Genomic DNA, 16,481 nt, shown 5'->3' with positions numbered 1-16,481 from the left:
GTAGCAGCATAAGTAACCAGCAGACTTTTGCAATGATATATTTCTGTGACTCACATGAGCTCCAAAAAGTGAGATTTTTAAGCATATCGTATCCTCCCTCCATTTCTCCTATTTACTATTTCCTGTTTCTCTCTCTGCTCCTGAATTTGTTGAATGTGTGCAGGGGTTCAGTTAAAGGCTATCTGAGATGTGTAAAACTGTGCCATATTGTGGCAGGCATGATGCAGTTCACCAGCTTGGTAGCTAGGCTTGTGGTTTGAGCTCTTTACAATGGAGGATTTCTTAAAAAATGGAAAATGATCTGAATTTTCCTTTTCTTCTCTACTCTTGAGGGCTCATTAATGCCAATTTGAGAAACAATAGTTATCTTTGCATCTGCAGGAAATCATGGGCTGCCTTTACGTGCACAATGTTTTTGACAGGGGGCACGTAAAATAGAGGGTGTGAGTGCTCATGGGGTGCCCACTCCCACCCCATCCCACCACCTTCCGGCTCAGCCCGAGTTTACCACCATAACATGGGTCTAGTGCGAACCTGCTATATTTAAATAGTCAGTTAGGCTTGTTATCATGCCAGCTGACTGTGATAAATATGTTAAACTGTTGGGCACGAGCAGTCAGGCGTGATGAGAAAGCCTTTTTTATCTTTGAAAAAGGCGGGAGCAAAGGAAGGGGGTTCTACCTCTTAGGATAGCCCTTTGCTGATCAAGATGCATCTCCTCCCCAAGATATAACTCTCCCCTTCCTTCCTTCCTAGCTGCCCACAGCCACAAACCCCACCCACCCCTCCCCTGATCTGCGTAAATACTCTGGCTTTATCTGCCCTGGAAATCCATAGGCCTTCCTCGTCTTCCTCTTGCAGACCTGGCCGTGCCCACTAATACACTCTTTGTATTGCTGGGATTGGCTGTAGGGTGGGCCAGCATGGAGCAAGTTGGCTCTGGGGGGGAGGGGAATTTGAACCATTCAATTCACCCCCTCTCCATAATATTCAGCTCCAGGTTTCCATTTCAAAACAACTTTCCACATTCCCAGAGGAAATCAGGAGTACGGAATAGCAGCACATTAGATTTGTTTTCTTTCTTCTGCAGTGAAAATTTCAGTTGAAAAGGGCTTTCAGTTAGGATTTGCTCTGTAGCAGTCAAAAGCTTTCATTCTCTGAAAACCAAGCCCTTGCAGGTCAGATTGTGGGGTTTGTGCTATTGAATCAACAAGTGTCTAACTGAATGCCGAGGGTGAAACAGAACCCAGGGTATTCCAGATGCCTTGAACTCTATACCATGCAGAGTGCTGCAGTTACTTTTGGAGCCATGCAGATATAGCTGGAGATAATCAGTGGACCTGGTCAGAATAAGATGCAATACAAAGAGAACGAACGAGGCATTTATAGCCTCTTCTTTTTTACAAGGAAGAACAGGCCACAGCTTTACGTAACCATCTGATGATACATATGAAAGTGGTCAACTTTTACAATCTAAGAGTTTTGTCCTGCATGGTGCTGAAGGGCATCCTCTCCAAAACTGATTAGTCCATCAAATTGGGAGCAAAATGCTGAGGGTTAAATTAATGCCAGGCTGAACTGAAGAAAACTATTAAGGCTAAACCACAGCCTTCTTCAACTAGCCATTCTGTAAAAAGCATAGAATTATAGAGTCCATGATACAGAAATAACCCAACTGGGCTATGTGAGCATTTACTTCATTCCCCCTCTTGTGTTTATCATCCTTAGAGCATTCATGCTGTTTAGTCTTAACTATTCCTTGTAGCAATGAATTCTACATTCATAGCACTCTGAGTAACAAAATTTCCATAGAATCTCCATAGTGCAGAGGTAGCCATTCGGCTCATCAAGATTGCACCAACCCTCTGAAAAAGCAGTCTACCCAGGCCCACTTGCCCCATCCCCCATAACCCCGTAACTCTACCTACACATCTTGGGACACTAAGGGGCAATTTACCATAATCAGATCAACTAACCTGACATCTTTGGACTATGGAGGGAAACCAGAGCACCCGGAGGAAACCCATGCATACACAGGGAGAACTTGCAAACTCCATACAGTCACCCAAGGCCAGAACCTGGGTCCCTAGTACTGTGAGACAGCAGTGCTAACCAGTGTGCCACCATGCCACTCTATTCCCTATTAAATTTATTTTGTAACTAACTTAATAGTTATGGCCTGGAGTTTTGGTCTTTCTGTGGGTTTTCTCTGGGCGCTCCCACAGTCTAAAGATGTGTGGATTAGGTGGATTGATCATGCTAAATTGTCCCTAGTGTCAGGGGGAGTATCAGAGTAAATATGTGGGGTTATGGGAATAGGGCCTGGGTGGGACTGTGGTCAGTACAGACTCAATGGGCTGTATGGCCTCTTTCTGGAAACACCTTTGCTAAGTCTACCGTGTCAAACTCATTCATAATTTTAAAGTCATCTATCATGGTAAATTAGTTAGACTGAAGGTTGATAAATCCCCTGGCCCTGATAATCTATATTCCAGAGTGTTGAAACAGGTGGTTATAAAGATAGTGGATTTATTGGTGATCATCTTTCAATGTTCTATAGATTCTGAAATGGTGCTCATGTGTTGGAAGGGAGCAAATCTAACCCCACTATTTAAGAAAGGAGACAGAGATAAAACAGGGAACTACAGACCTGTTAGCCTGACATCAGGACTAGAGAAAATGCTAGAATCTATTATAAAGGGAGTGATAAATGGATACTTTGAAAATAGTGGCAGGATTGGGCAGAGTGAGCAAGAACCTGGCAGATGGAAAATAATGTGGGAAAAATGAAGTTATCCACTTTGATCAGAAAAACATTGCTTAAATGGAGAGAGGTTGCGAAGTTTTGATCTCCACAGGGACTGGGTGTCCTTGTCATAAATTACTAAAAGCTAACGTGCAAATTCAACAAGCAATTAGGATGTTACATTAGCCTTTGTTGCAAGAGGATTTGAGTATATAATAGTCTTGCTGCATTTATATGGAGCTTTGGTGAGATACAGCTGGAGTGTTGTGTGCAGTCTTGGCCTCCTTATCTCAAGAAGGATATAGTGGCCATAGAGCGAGTGGAATGAAGGTTTGCCGGATTAATCCATGGGATGATGGGATTGTCCTATATGAAAAGATTGAGGAGACTGAGCCTGTGTTCTTTAGAACTTAGAAGAATGAGAGGTAACCTCATTTTAAAATATGGAGACCAGAATAGTCATAGAATGGTTACAGATCAGAAGGAGGTTATTTGGCTCATCATCTCCATGTTCGCTCTCTGTGAGGGAGACTAGTCCCATTCCTCCATCTTTTCCCCATAGTCCGCTTGCACTGGAATATTGTCCTCGTGGATTTTTCCTCCTCTTATTCATTGTACATTGTACATGCAACTTCTAAACTGTGAACTTCAGTATTTGTGATTTCACTAATTGGACACTTTCAGAGCTTATAAATTCCATTTGCGCATTACAACCAGATCATGTTCTACTTGATTTTGGGGATTATGGCAATCTGGCAGAAATAGTGGAGTCAAAAATGCTTTGGAACTTTTACTTTTTGCTATTATCTTGATGACAGCTAAGAGGGAGTTGATCAAATATATTCAATTGCAAGGTGATGTTTTTTGAAGACTGTGAGTCGCACCATAAAGCTAACTTTAGAAATCTACAACATTGATCAGACTTCCCTTTCATAAGAGATAGGGGGCTTCTGGGAACTGATGTAGAACTTTCAGCAACAAATCTTAGAACTTGAAGGCAAGTCACATGAGTCCACATTCTTCAATTGTTTGGATGAAATTAAAAGTGTATCTGCAGTCAGTTTTCCGCCTGTAAGTCTTCTGACTGCTTCTAGAATAACAGGTTTTGAAGTTGATAATGTTTCTTTCTGACATGAGAGTAATGCTTCACCCAGTGCATATCTTCTCTGAACATTTTGTCATTGAGAATGTTACAACAGAACTTTGGAAGAAATCCCATTGAATGTTTAGGTTTCAATGAAAAATCTTCATTGAAGTGACCTGATTAGCAGGTTTGATTTCACGATTATACAGTTGTGTTTTGATTAGCCCTCCTCTGTGTTGTATTCTGCTCACTGAGTTCTGGTGGTATTTTTTAGGCTGAGGGACTGAATCCTATTGAGCCAACTTTTGCTCATCAGACGATAAATCTTTGACAATGTTTTTAAAATTCATTCTTGGCATATGGGTGTTGCTGGCAAGCCTAATGGTTTAGTGCCAATTCCTAGCTGCACTCAGGATGCTGGTGATGGGATGTCACCTTCTTGAACCACTGCAGCCCATGTAGTGAAGCAAGGTAGAATTCCAAATGAATTCTGGCTCAGAAGAGGGATGAGTGTGTGTGTGTGCAGTGTTGCAAATGCATGTGTTTGAGAGATAAATCATTTCAAAAATACTGTTTCCTTGAATCTAGTTTTAGAAGCATTTCCCAAATTGAAATTACTTCTTTAAGAGAACAGGGTCTTTGATCACAGCAGATTCAACACATCTGATTTCTGAGGATGCAATTTCTGTGTCAGGTCCCTCATTGAGAATGGGAATACATCCCATTAAGATGAATATTTAAACTGTTAGTCACTTAATGAATGCACCCAGGTATCTAGAGAATTTAAACTAATGTGCACCCTCCCTGCATTATTTCCTACAAATCTCCTTCTGGTTCATACTGGGTGGGTGGAATGGGGTTGCAAAGAAATGGGGATTGATAGCCCATTGCACATTGGTTCCCGCTATATACAAAACAGAAACTTACCTCCAGTATTGTGCAGAGAATGTTATCATTTTATTAGTTGTTGTAGAAGTGTTTGATAAAGTTGTTTCTTTTCTGCAGATACAAATGCAGCACTACATGTGTGAGGAACAAATGCTTCATTTGCCCTTTCTTCCTATTATTAGGTTATGAAATGACTCGGTGGCACAGTGGTTAGCACTGTTGCCTCCCAGTTCTAGGGCCCCAGGTTCAATTCCGGCCTCAGGACACCGTGGAGTTTGCACATTCTCCCTGTGTCTGCCTGGGTTTCCTCCGGGTGCTCAGGTTTCCTCCCACAGTCCAAAGATGTGCATGTTATGTTGATTGGCCATGCTAAATTGACCCTAGTGTCAGGGGGATTAGCAGGGAAAATGCATGGGGATGCAGGAATAGGGTTTGGTTGGTACAGACTTGATGGGCTGAATGGCCTCCTTCTGCACTGTAGGGATTGTATGATGACTCCTAAACGCTCAGGCATACTTTTTAGATGTTCATTCATGTTCCTTACGTACAAATAGAAAATCAATATTGAATTATAAATGTAACATGAGTTTGATCTACTGCAGCCTTTCTTCCACTGTCAATCCACCCTGAGTTTAAAAATGTTTTTTAAGAAGTTACAAGTGTCAAAAGACATTGTTTCAAATATTTATCCATCATACTGACTTAGTGCTAATACTCTGTCAGTATCGGAGGAATCTGGGAAATAGATATAAATAACACACTTGACAAGGTATTTGGAGGAAGGACAGCATTGATGGAGAAGTTGAAACTAAAAGCATTAAATTCAATCCTGTACTACAGATAAAAGGAATTCCTATTGGATTACATTAGACAAGTCTACTTTCCGCTGTTGCTCATTGATTAGTAAAAAATGAAAAGGACACCTTGGAATATGCTTTACTTTCAGCATCTTTAAATCTCTACTAATGTGCCTTTTGGTTAGCTGGCTTAAGAAACTTGGCTAATGCCTTTAAAAAGAATTCCAGACTTTTACTGACATATTCTTGGGCACTGGATATCTAAAATTTCTCCTGGTGGAAAGAAATGCATGGGTATTCTTCGAGTTGGCAGTGTAAAGGGGTGCCTGTTTTCCATTTTAAGTGGTTTTTAGTTAAACACGTGAATATGCAAGGAATAGAGGGATACTGACTAAGGGCAGACAGAAAGGATAAGTTAAATTTAGCATCATGTTCGGCATAGCATTGTGGGCCAAAGGGCCTGTTCCTGTGCTGTACTGTTCCATGTACAATATTTTTTTAAAAATTGGTGATACAGTTGTATAACAAGCCAATGTACAGGTACACAGGCAGGAAAATTCCAACTCTGAACTTTGGTTTACTTTAAGAAAGCTGTTCTTTGGGTCCAAAGTGTCTCAGGTCTATCCATTAATATGCAAGAATCGCTCTGTGCCTCAATATGGAGATGTTTGAACTTCTAGATGACTGTCTACCTTGCTTACATGGAAACCCATGAAGTCATGAGGATGGATGGAACAGAGGAGAGGGGATCTAAGAAAGCAAATAGTAAAGAAAATCAAGAATTTGGAATTATCTTTGCTCTTTGGAATGACCTCCACTAAATGGGCCATTTGAGGAAGAGATACCTGATAGATGTGATCAAGCTGGTGGTGCATCAATAATTTTCACATTTGTGACCCTTGGATTTGAAAGGGGGAGCGTAGAATTTAGTTTCCTCCCTGGGACAAGTTAGGTAACAGAGGGCATTTAAACAGGCAGGTGGGAGCCTGTGGCCTTCCTGCCCCTGCCCCAGTGAAGTTAATGGCAGAAGGGTCTGTTGATGTGCTTCCTGGCCCGGTACCATTTGAGGCCCTGAACTAAATATTTAATGTGCATTTAATTCACCCATTGGTGGGCAGGGGAATCACCACCCACGTAGCCCATTTGTTTGCAGATTCCCAGGATGGAGTGGATCCCTTGACCTAAGGCCTGAATGAGAAACTTGGCATTGGAAAGGAGAGGAACCATTTGAGAGCCACCCAGATGCCTTTGCTCTGTCAACCTCTCTTCCCCCACTTCCCTCTCTCCCCTGAAGAACCCCCATCTCGGGACATCCCTCCCACCATTGCTTACCTGTTCCTGGGTCTATTGGTGATCCTTGACCTGAGATGGGTGAAGTACTAGCAGCAGCCACCACCTCCACGGTACCGCTCTGAGCAACAAAGTGCCGCCGGTCTCCAAATGGACTTCTGCCCTAGGTTCCTTGATCCCAGGGAAGGCTCACCACTGTCCACTGAAGTGCTTGGCTGGCACTTAATTTGCTGAGCCTTCTTGAAAAGAGGCAATGTGAAGATCACGCTGGATCTCCCGCCAATGGGCTGGAGTTGCATATTGCTTCCACTAAATACTACCCAGTGAAACTGAGAGGCAAACTATAACGCTGATTAGGGTAGGAAATGTTGAAGGATTTGAAGGAGCCAAGGCTTTGAAGGTAGAATTGAGAGAAGGAAGTTGATTTACTGTGCTTTTGACTAGTGCTCATCATAATGGGAAACCTGATGTTTTAGGGTAATTTGCTATTGCAGCAAATGGAAGCCAGTGATGCAAAGATTTTCATGACCCAGCTCAATTTCTACAGAAATTTAAAGCACCTTTTCTGAATTAGCACCTCCAGATGTGGCTTCATTATTTGACAATTTTTAAATGCTGTTGTACTTGATTATTCAGAGGCTTGATCATTTGTGTTAATAATAACCATATAATAAATATTTCCATTCATTATTCCAGGAAAAATATCTTTATTTGTGGTATTATCAAAATTGATTAAGTATATCAAGAGTTTCTGGTAGTTTGAATGATAATACCTGACTTCATAGAGTTTCATTTCAAGTTTCATTAACTGAGCTGTGTTAGTAAATTGGCCTTCACATTTGATGATTACAAAGTATACAGGCATTCTCCTTAATTGATTGAGCCATTCTGAAACAAAGAATACATATTGATTTACAGCTTTCAAATTTGGCTATTGATGAAGCAGATTACATAATTATTGAGTATTTTCTTTATACTATGAGCAACATTTACAAAACTAAACTTCTCAGAGACATGATTAAGAATCTTTTTTTAGTTGTTGCACAGATTTGTGAACTTCATTTATAGATTGAGTAACGAACGCAAGTAAAGTGTAACTTTATTGTTCAGAAATAAATATTTTTGCACTTGCTAACAAATTAAGGTAGAGTTAATTTCATATCATTAAATTAGAGGTTGTAATAAATCATGAACAGGTACAAAAATAATGACTTTTTTTTCCTTCTTTTAGATGTGGATGAATGTATATTTAACAATGGTGGTTGCCAACACACCTGTGTAAATACAGTGGGTAGTTATGAGTGCCAGTGTAAAGAAGGATTCTTTCTGAGTGACAACCAGCATACTTGTATTCATCGTTCAGAAGGTATGTTCTGCACAATCTAGGATTTCCCTTGTAGCAACATTCATTCTTTGTTATTGTAATTGAAGATTGTACATACATTTGACCATTTCACCCAACTGACTTCATTTAAAAATTGAATATTATTCAAGTAGGCAGTAACAGTGGCAGTTCCTTTGCTTACTTGTTTCATGGTTCCGCTCTGTGGAAATCATGTCTCGTTACTACAATATTGTATAGCAATTGATTTAAATATGTATATGTACAAACCAAACAAACCTTACGAGCTTCTGGGTTAAGATGTGTTACTGAAAAGTTGTTACTAGTTGACTGATGGGTGAACAATCTCACAGTTCTAGCCTCTAACTGCTTTTTCTCAACTTTTCTTGTCTGTCAGCAATGTATTGTTTGTTATGTGTGAAGTTGTTGCTCCTTTTGTGTTCGCTCCACAAGCTATACATATTTTACCTTCTGTGTTGTTTGTCATTTTCAATTATTTTTCTTTCCCAACAACTCAGGACTATCAAGTGTCTCCCAGCCTTCCTTTTCTCCTGCATGGTTCTGAACTCATATTAATCCCTAATCTAACCATCACTGCCTATATTCCTACTTGTTGTAAACTTAGTGGTTGGCCCTTTACTCTTCACTTAAGTTTCTCAATTTATTACAAAATCATAAAGAGAGCTTGAACAGATTAGGCCTATATTCTGTGGAATTTAAAAGAAATCAAATTGAGGTATACAAGATGATAAAAGTTATAGATAAAGTGAACATGGATGCTTCCTTTTGTGGGGCATTCTGGGATGAGAGGTCATAGTCTTTGGATAAGGGATAGCAAATTTAAAACAAAGTTGAGGAGAAACTACTTTTCCCAAAGGGTTGTGAATCTGTGGAATTTGCTACCCCAAAGTGTGGTGGATGCTGGGATAGTGAGTAAATTTAAGGAGGAGTTAGACAGATTTTTAATTAGTAGTGGGTTGAACGGTTATGGGGAGAAGGCAGGAAAATGGGGATAAGGATTTTATCAGCCATGTTCGAATTTTGGAGTGACTCAATTTACTGAATAGCTTAATTCTGCTCCTCTATCTTATGGACTTACGAACTTATAAAACACACCCTCAAAGCATGAATGCCTGTATAATTAGGATGGTACTAGATTGATGAAAATTCAAGACATAAAATCAACTTTATTAGCTTTAAAAGAAGTATGTTTTCTGTTGATTTTTATCAAGCATGGAGGAACAGAGTCACAGGACCGCTAATAGCTTTAACAGTGAGAACAAAAACATTAGTTAAAAATGAAAAATGAATTATATCATACTCCTTGACTTCTCTTTAAACTTAATCAATCTACACAGGCTTTAAGATTAACATGGATGACAAAGTCCATTTGAAGCTACAATGGTCTCATTAGCACACAAAGTTAGTTTTGTGGATTTCTCCTCAGAATCTTCACAGATGATTATCATCTGAGAGTTTCCAAACTCCACTCCCAAAATATGCTTTAAAATCTTCTCTCATGGTAATATATTCACTCAGCAATCTGCATTCCAAATTCCAGTTCACGTTTTCCAAAAGACTCTTTTCATCAGTGCTTCCACTCCACTTTTAGCAGTAAATCTATGCCAGGATTTCATATTAACACTTTCAGGTTTTCACTATTACACCAATTCTGATAGCTAGTCAGTACATTAAGATATCACAAACTTTAGGATTACTTTTAGAAAACCTCTCTCCAGTACTCTTACCAATCAATTTCTTCTCAGCTTTGTCCGGTGTCCCTGAACAAAATCCTGCTCTATTTCCCAGTTTCTTCTTTGTTCCCTTCAACTCCAGATCTTCTGGAAACCTTTCTTCATTTCTCTAAATTTTATCTGGTTGCTCTTTAGATCTTTGGCACTGGCTGTTTGAACCATTACGCCATTGTAGGGAGTTTCTTACAGCAAAGCCAAAGGAACTGGTTTCTCTTTAGTTTGCTCTGGCAGATCTGAGAGAGAAGTGTTTGCTGCTTCATTGTCTGCCTCCAACTGCCTCTGGCTTTCAACTGAAGAACAAAGAGGCCATATGGACTCAAAACATGAACTTATGAGTTTATCTAGCATTTTCTGTTTCTATTCCACATTTTCTTTAGTGAATTATATACATTAGTTTCCCATTTGCTGCAACATATCACGTTAGCTCTTACTGGTCAATCTCCAGGAGAAGCTAAAAGCTGCTGAATTCTTTATCCCATCCCCCCAAACATTTAGTGAACTTGGAGCTTCCTATGCCTAAGGACAAAAATAAAAGCATCTCGTTCTTTTTGTGATGTGGTGTGATACCATGTGCATCGAAAATCCAGACCCAGAAATGAAGGGGTGTTTCCAGCATTTCCCCATCAGATTGCTTCGCTGATTGAGTTGTTAAAGATTTATTTGAATGGGAGATGGGACTGAGGCAGCTGATGATAGCATTAGGGAAGTAATTATTCAGTCTATTTGCTCTACACCCAGTTTATCATTTGTCTTTAAGTCAAGAGATTAAAATTTCCCTCCAGATATGAATTTCAGCAATAATTTACAGAGATAGACACTGTCCTCGCCAGCCCATGAGCAATGACTGCCAAAAATAAATTCTTCACACTTCTCGTGTCCTGTTACAAAGTATGAGCATCAATGAATCATAAGACAAGTTATTTAAGGAGATTAGATGAGACTGAATCCGAGTAGAACTGGTAAATTTGGTTTCCGTTCCCAATGTTGATCCTTTCACTTGCAGCACTGAAACAAATTCATTTTCACAAGTGGTCTTGCTTATTTTCAAAAAGACTTTCACTTCTATGGTGCAGTGCTTCTCAAATATCCCCATCTAATGCTTGAAAATTAATGTGACCTCAGAACGAGTGAGTGAGTGAGATGGAGTGGAGTTATTGCATGGGGGAGGGGAGTTGTCAAGCAGGAATCAACGGTTTTGCCCACAACCATTTTGAAGAGTCTGGTAAGGCCTCAGAGCTAAGAATCGAATGTGTCTGTACTGGAGTCTCAGGACCGATCCCAGAAATATCCCACCAGAGATTCCACTGGATGGTCACCATTGCTGCCTCTGAGCTTATGACCCCAAATGATTGAACCCTGACCCACTCTTTGGGAACCCCTGATATAGGGATTTTCAGGCATCTCAAAGTACTTTTTGCCAATTCATTACATACTTTTGTAGTGAAGTCACTGATGTAATGTAGGAAATGCACCAGGCAATATGTGGGCAGCAAACTCCCACAAGCAGCATTCTGACAGTGACCAGATAATGTGTAGTTTGTGATATTGTTTGAAGGATAAATATTGGCCAGGACAATAGGGATAACCCTTCTGTCCTTCTTTGAAGTATCACCAGGGATCTTATATATCCACTCGAGCAAGCAAATGGGCCTCACCTGAAAGATGGCATCTCAGGCAGTTCGGTGCTCCCTCCGTAGTGCACTAGAATTTCAGCTTTGATTTTTGTGCTTAGGATCTGGACTGGGACTTTAACCAGATCTTGTGTGTTAGCAACAGAGCCACAACCGACGCTATTATCTACAGTAAGGTGACTTTCTTTCTCCACTGCTGCATCTCTAGTTTTAAGGAGACGATCAGTTAAGAGAACATTGAGAGAAGAGTTGATCATATACCCACGTGGTTACTTGTTTTAACTTTACGGTTTAAAAAATGAACTTGCAGAATGAAATGTTCATTGTGAGGGAGAGCAGTGTTGGTTTAGAACATGCAAGTGTGCAACAATATCAGTCCAAAGTATGATGAAATCTCACAGGCCCTCTTGCCATCTCTCACAATCCTTGAAAATACTGTGTGGGAAGACTTGCTCACATGACTGCGGGATCATATGCTTTTGGTTAAAGTGCTAGGAAAGGTCACTAAGAATGAACCTATGGCTCAGGTTCAGCTGTTATTAGATCCTCAGTAGTACTGTATGGGACAGAAACAAATTATGACCAATATTGAACTGTGCAGAGATAACTTTACTGTTTGCTTAATAAAAAGTATTAAGTTGACTATATGTATTGTTTTTTATGATATCTGCTCACTTTTCATCTATCCATTACTGCATCAATTAGACTGATTTGAACTTGTTGAAATTGGTATTAACAGGGTGATGACAGACTCATAGTGAAGTCAGTCATCTTACCATGCCAGGCGGTGATGAACACTGGTGGTGACGTTAAGGTACACCCTTAATGCTTTTAGGCAGAGAGCTCCAGGATTTTGACCCAGTGACAAGGAATAGTGATATATTTTCAAATCAGGGTGGTGTCTGACAGTCACAGAAATGAGTAGGTGGTGGTGATGTCCCCATGTGCATGCTGCCCTAGTCCTTTGAGATGATACAGCTTGCTGTCAAAAGAACCTTGGTGAGTTGCTGCAGTTATATGGTGGATGGTGCACTTTGCTATCACTGTGCATTGGTGATGGAAGGGGCGAGTATTTTAGATGTGTGGGTCAGATGCTGATCAAACAGGCAATTTTGTCCTGGATGGTGTCAAGCTTTTCAACCACTCAGCCAGGCAAGTGTTTTAATTAAAATTAAATTAAATTAATTAATAAAATACAATAAATTAAAAAATATTTTAATTAATAATAATTAATTAATAATTTTAGATAGCAGACAGACTTTGGGAAGTCAGGAAGTGAGTTACTCACTGCCAAAGTCCCAACCTCTGACCTGCTGTTGTAGCCACAGTATTAACATACTGGGCCAGTTCAGTTTCTGTTCAATGGTAACCCCCAGGAAGGGTTGATAATGGGGGGATTCAGCGATGATAATGTTATTGATTGTCAATCACAGATGGTTAGATTCTCTTTATTGGAAGTGGTTATTATGTTACATGTCACCAACAGTCCCAAGACTAAATGTTGTCCAGATCTTGCTGCATTTAGAATCATAGAATTATAGAATCCTACCGTGCAGAGGGAAGTCATTCGGCCCATCGAGTTTGCACTGACCACAATCCCACCCAGGCCCTATCCCCATAATCCAATGCATTTACAATAGCTAGTCCCCCTGACACTAAGGGGCAACTTAGCATGGCCAATCCACCTAACCCGCACATCTTTGGACTGTGGGAGGAAACTGGAGCATCTGGAGAAAACCCACAAAGACGCGGGAAGAATGTGCAGACTCTATACACACAGTGATCCAAGCTGGGAATCGAACCTGGGTCCCTGGTGCTGTGAGACAGCAGTACTAACCACTGTGCCACCCACATCGACTGTTTCAGGATCTGAGGAATTGTGAGCAATATTGTACACTGCACGTTCATGAGTGAAGATTCCCGCTTCTGACTATATTATGGAGCTAAAGATGTCTGGGCCTAAGAAACTATCCTGATGAAGTCCAGCAAAGTCTTGGCACTGAGATGACTGAACTCCAAGAACCATGACCATTTCCTCTGTGCTAGCTATGACTCAAGCCAGTGAAGGGCTTTCCCCCTCGATTCCAGTTTTGCAAAGGTTCCTTGATGTCACACTCGGTCAGATGCTGCCTTAATGTCAAGGACAATCACTCACCTCACCTCTGGAGTTCAGTTCTTTTGCCCATGTTTGCTCTAAGGCTGGAATGAGATCAGGAGTTGAGTGGCCCTGGTGAAACCCAATCTGAGTGTCAGTGAGCAGGTTATTATTGTGTAACTGCAACTTGATAGCACTGTTGACGACAGCTTCCATCACTTTGCTGATGATCAAGAGGAGACTGATGGGGCAGAAATCGCCTGAGTTGGATTTGTCCTGCTTCTTGTGGACAGAACATACCTGGATAATCTACTTTGTTGGGTAAATGCTAATGTTGGGGAAGTGCCAGAGCTGTACTGCATGAGTCGCAAAAACCCAGCTTGCAGGTGCAGCAGGTGGTCAGGAAGGCGAATGGGATGCTGGCCTTCATAGCGAGGGGGATTGAATATAAAAGTAGGGAGGTCTTGCTGCAGCTGTACAGGGCATTGGTGAAGCCGCAGCTGGAGTACTGTGTGCAGTTTTGGGCGCCGCACCTGCGCAAAGATATTTTGGCCTTGGAGGGAGTGCAGAGGAGGTTTAGTAGGCTGATACCGGAGTTGAGGGGGTTGAGCTATGAGGAGAGGCTGAATAAACTGGGTTTGTACTTGTTAGAGTTTAGAAGAATGAGGGGAGATCTCATTGAGACGTATAAGATGATGAATGGGATGGACAGGATAGAGGTGGAGAGACTCTTCCCGCTCAAAAAAGACAGTAGGACTAGGGGGCACAGCCTCAAGATAAAAGGGGGGCGGTTTAGAACGGAGTTGAGGAGGAACTTCTTCACTCAAAGGGTGGTGAATCTCTGGAATTCTCTGCCCGTTGAAGTGGTGGAGGCTGCCTCGCTAAATATTTTTAAGACGCGGGTTGATGGGTTTTTGATAAGAGAGGGGATTAAGGGTTATGGGGAGAAAGCGGGAAAGTGGAACTGAGCAGCGACAGGTCAGCCATGATCTTATTGAATGGCGGGGCAGGCTCGAAGGGCTAGATGACCTACTCCTGCTCCTATTTCTTATGTTCTTATGTTCTTATGTACTTGAACAACTTAGGCTCATTCTCAAATACAAGTACTACTGTTGGAATATTGTCAGAGTCCATAGTCTTTGCTGTATCTAGGGCTTTCAGCCATTTCTTGACATCACGTGGAGTAAATCAAACTGGCTGAAGATTGACAAATATGAAGTTAGGCACCACAGGATGAGGCTGAGATGGATCATCCACTTGGCACTTCTGAGGGAAGGTGGTTGTCTTCTTCATGTCCACTTCATTGATGACATTTAAGAATTAAACAAATTGGATCTATTCTTTTCCTGCTACTCATACTTGTAAACAACAAATTCACTTCCTTTGCTTTAGGGCTCACTAACAAAAAACCCAGGGCCAATTTTGCTGTTCATTTAGATTACTTTCACACTGGTACTGATTTGGTTAAGATTCATGAAGAGTAACATTCATGACCCGACTCTCCATATTTAACTTACTCAATCCAATTCCTCTACACAGGTGATAGAATTATAAACCAATTTTTCTGTCCATGGTCCAAACAAAATAAATATCTGTGTAAAAACAGTTGTGGCTTTTTGTACATACAGTAATCAAAACTGTATGATTTCTTGTCTTATTAAATGCTTTGAAATAGGGCATCAATTTTACACTCTTGAACATATACTTCAAGAATCTGCCTGTACACAAAATGACCTGCAGCAGCTTTTAATTCAGAATGTATAACATTCATCCTTTAGTCAGTTAGCACATCTGAATCTGTACCATAATTACCTAATTACTGTATAATATTTGTCATCAAATTAAACCTTTGGGCCTTTTTTCCAGCATTACCATTGAAACTGGTCAGAGGATGCACAGTGCATACTCTGATCGATTTTGTCCTATGAGTGGGGTTTGATGTATATCAATTTGCATGCTAAAGTGGGGTTACCACCTGCAACAGGCAGGCATTTTTATTAACCAGTGACAGACCCTTTAAAAGTGGCAATGGCAGAATATTGACATTCCGCAAGACCTGCACAACATTCGGGCTGGAGCTGCTAAGATCTATCAGGCTGCAGAGTAGCAAATATAAACCCTCTATTCAAGAAGGGAAGGAGGCAGAAAGCAGGAAACTAACTATAGGCCAGTTATCGTGACATCTGTCATCATAAGATATTAGAAGCAATCATTAAAAGGTTATAATTGGACATGTAGACATTTTCAAGACAATAGGAAAGAGTCAGCATGTTTTTATGAAAGGGAAATGATGTTTAACCAATTTACTAGAATTTTGAAGGCGTAACAAACATGTGCTGTGGATAGATGGGAGTCTGTAGATATACTGTACTTAGATTCCCAGAAAACATTTGATAAGGTGCCACATCAATGATGCAGTTGCAGCATTTAATCAAGAAAGCTAATGGAATGCTATCCTTTATTACGAGAGGAATTGAACATAAAAATAAGGATGTTGTGTTTAAGTTGTACAGGGTATTGTTGGGACCACGGGCAGGAATTTACAGCTTTGCTCAACCTGAGGCTGGAACATCTCACCCGAGGTCAACTGACCTTTCCACTCCAATCCCCGTGGCGGGGAGGCAGTAGAATTCCGGTCTGTATCTCAATATACTGTGTGCAGCTTTGGTCTCCTTACTTAAATGCATTGGTAGCGATTCAGAGGAGAGTTACTCGATTGATACAAACAAAATACTAAGGATGCTGAAATCTGAAACAAAGACAGGGGACACTGGAAAAACTCAGCAGATCCATCAGCATCTATCAGGAGAGAAACAGAATTAACATTTTGTGCCCAAAGACTCTTCATCAAAAC

General features: G+C 40.7%; 1 protein-coding gene across 1 annotated transcript in view; it reads left to right on the top strand.

Moving 5' to 3' along the window:
* Nucleotides 1-16,481, top strand: part of scube2 (signal peptide, CUB domain, EGF-like 2) — a 138,883-nt gene that overhangs the window by 15,387 nt on the left and 107,015 nt on the right. The window contains exon 4 of the mRNA XM_080190201.1: nucleotides 8,037-8,171. Coding sequence (XP_080046327.1) covers nucleotides 8,037-8,171 — 135 coding nt within the window. The remainder of the gene's footprint in view (nucleotides 1-8,036; nucleotides 8,172-16,481) is intronic.

This window comes from Carcharhinus amblyrhynchos, chromosome 6, assembly GCF_965287045.1.
Source record: "Carcharhinus amblyrhynchos chromosome 6, sCarAmb.v2.hapA, whole genome shotgun sequence".
Classification (NCBI taxonomy): domain Eukaryota; kingdom Metazoa; phylum Chordata; class Chondrichthyes; order Carcharhiniformes; family Carcharhinidae; genus Carcharhinus; species Carcharhinus amblyrhynchos.
The sequence above is the reverse complement of the archived record's forward strand: the minus strand, read 5'-3'. Positions and strand labels throughout refer to the sequence as shown.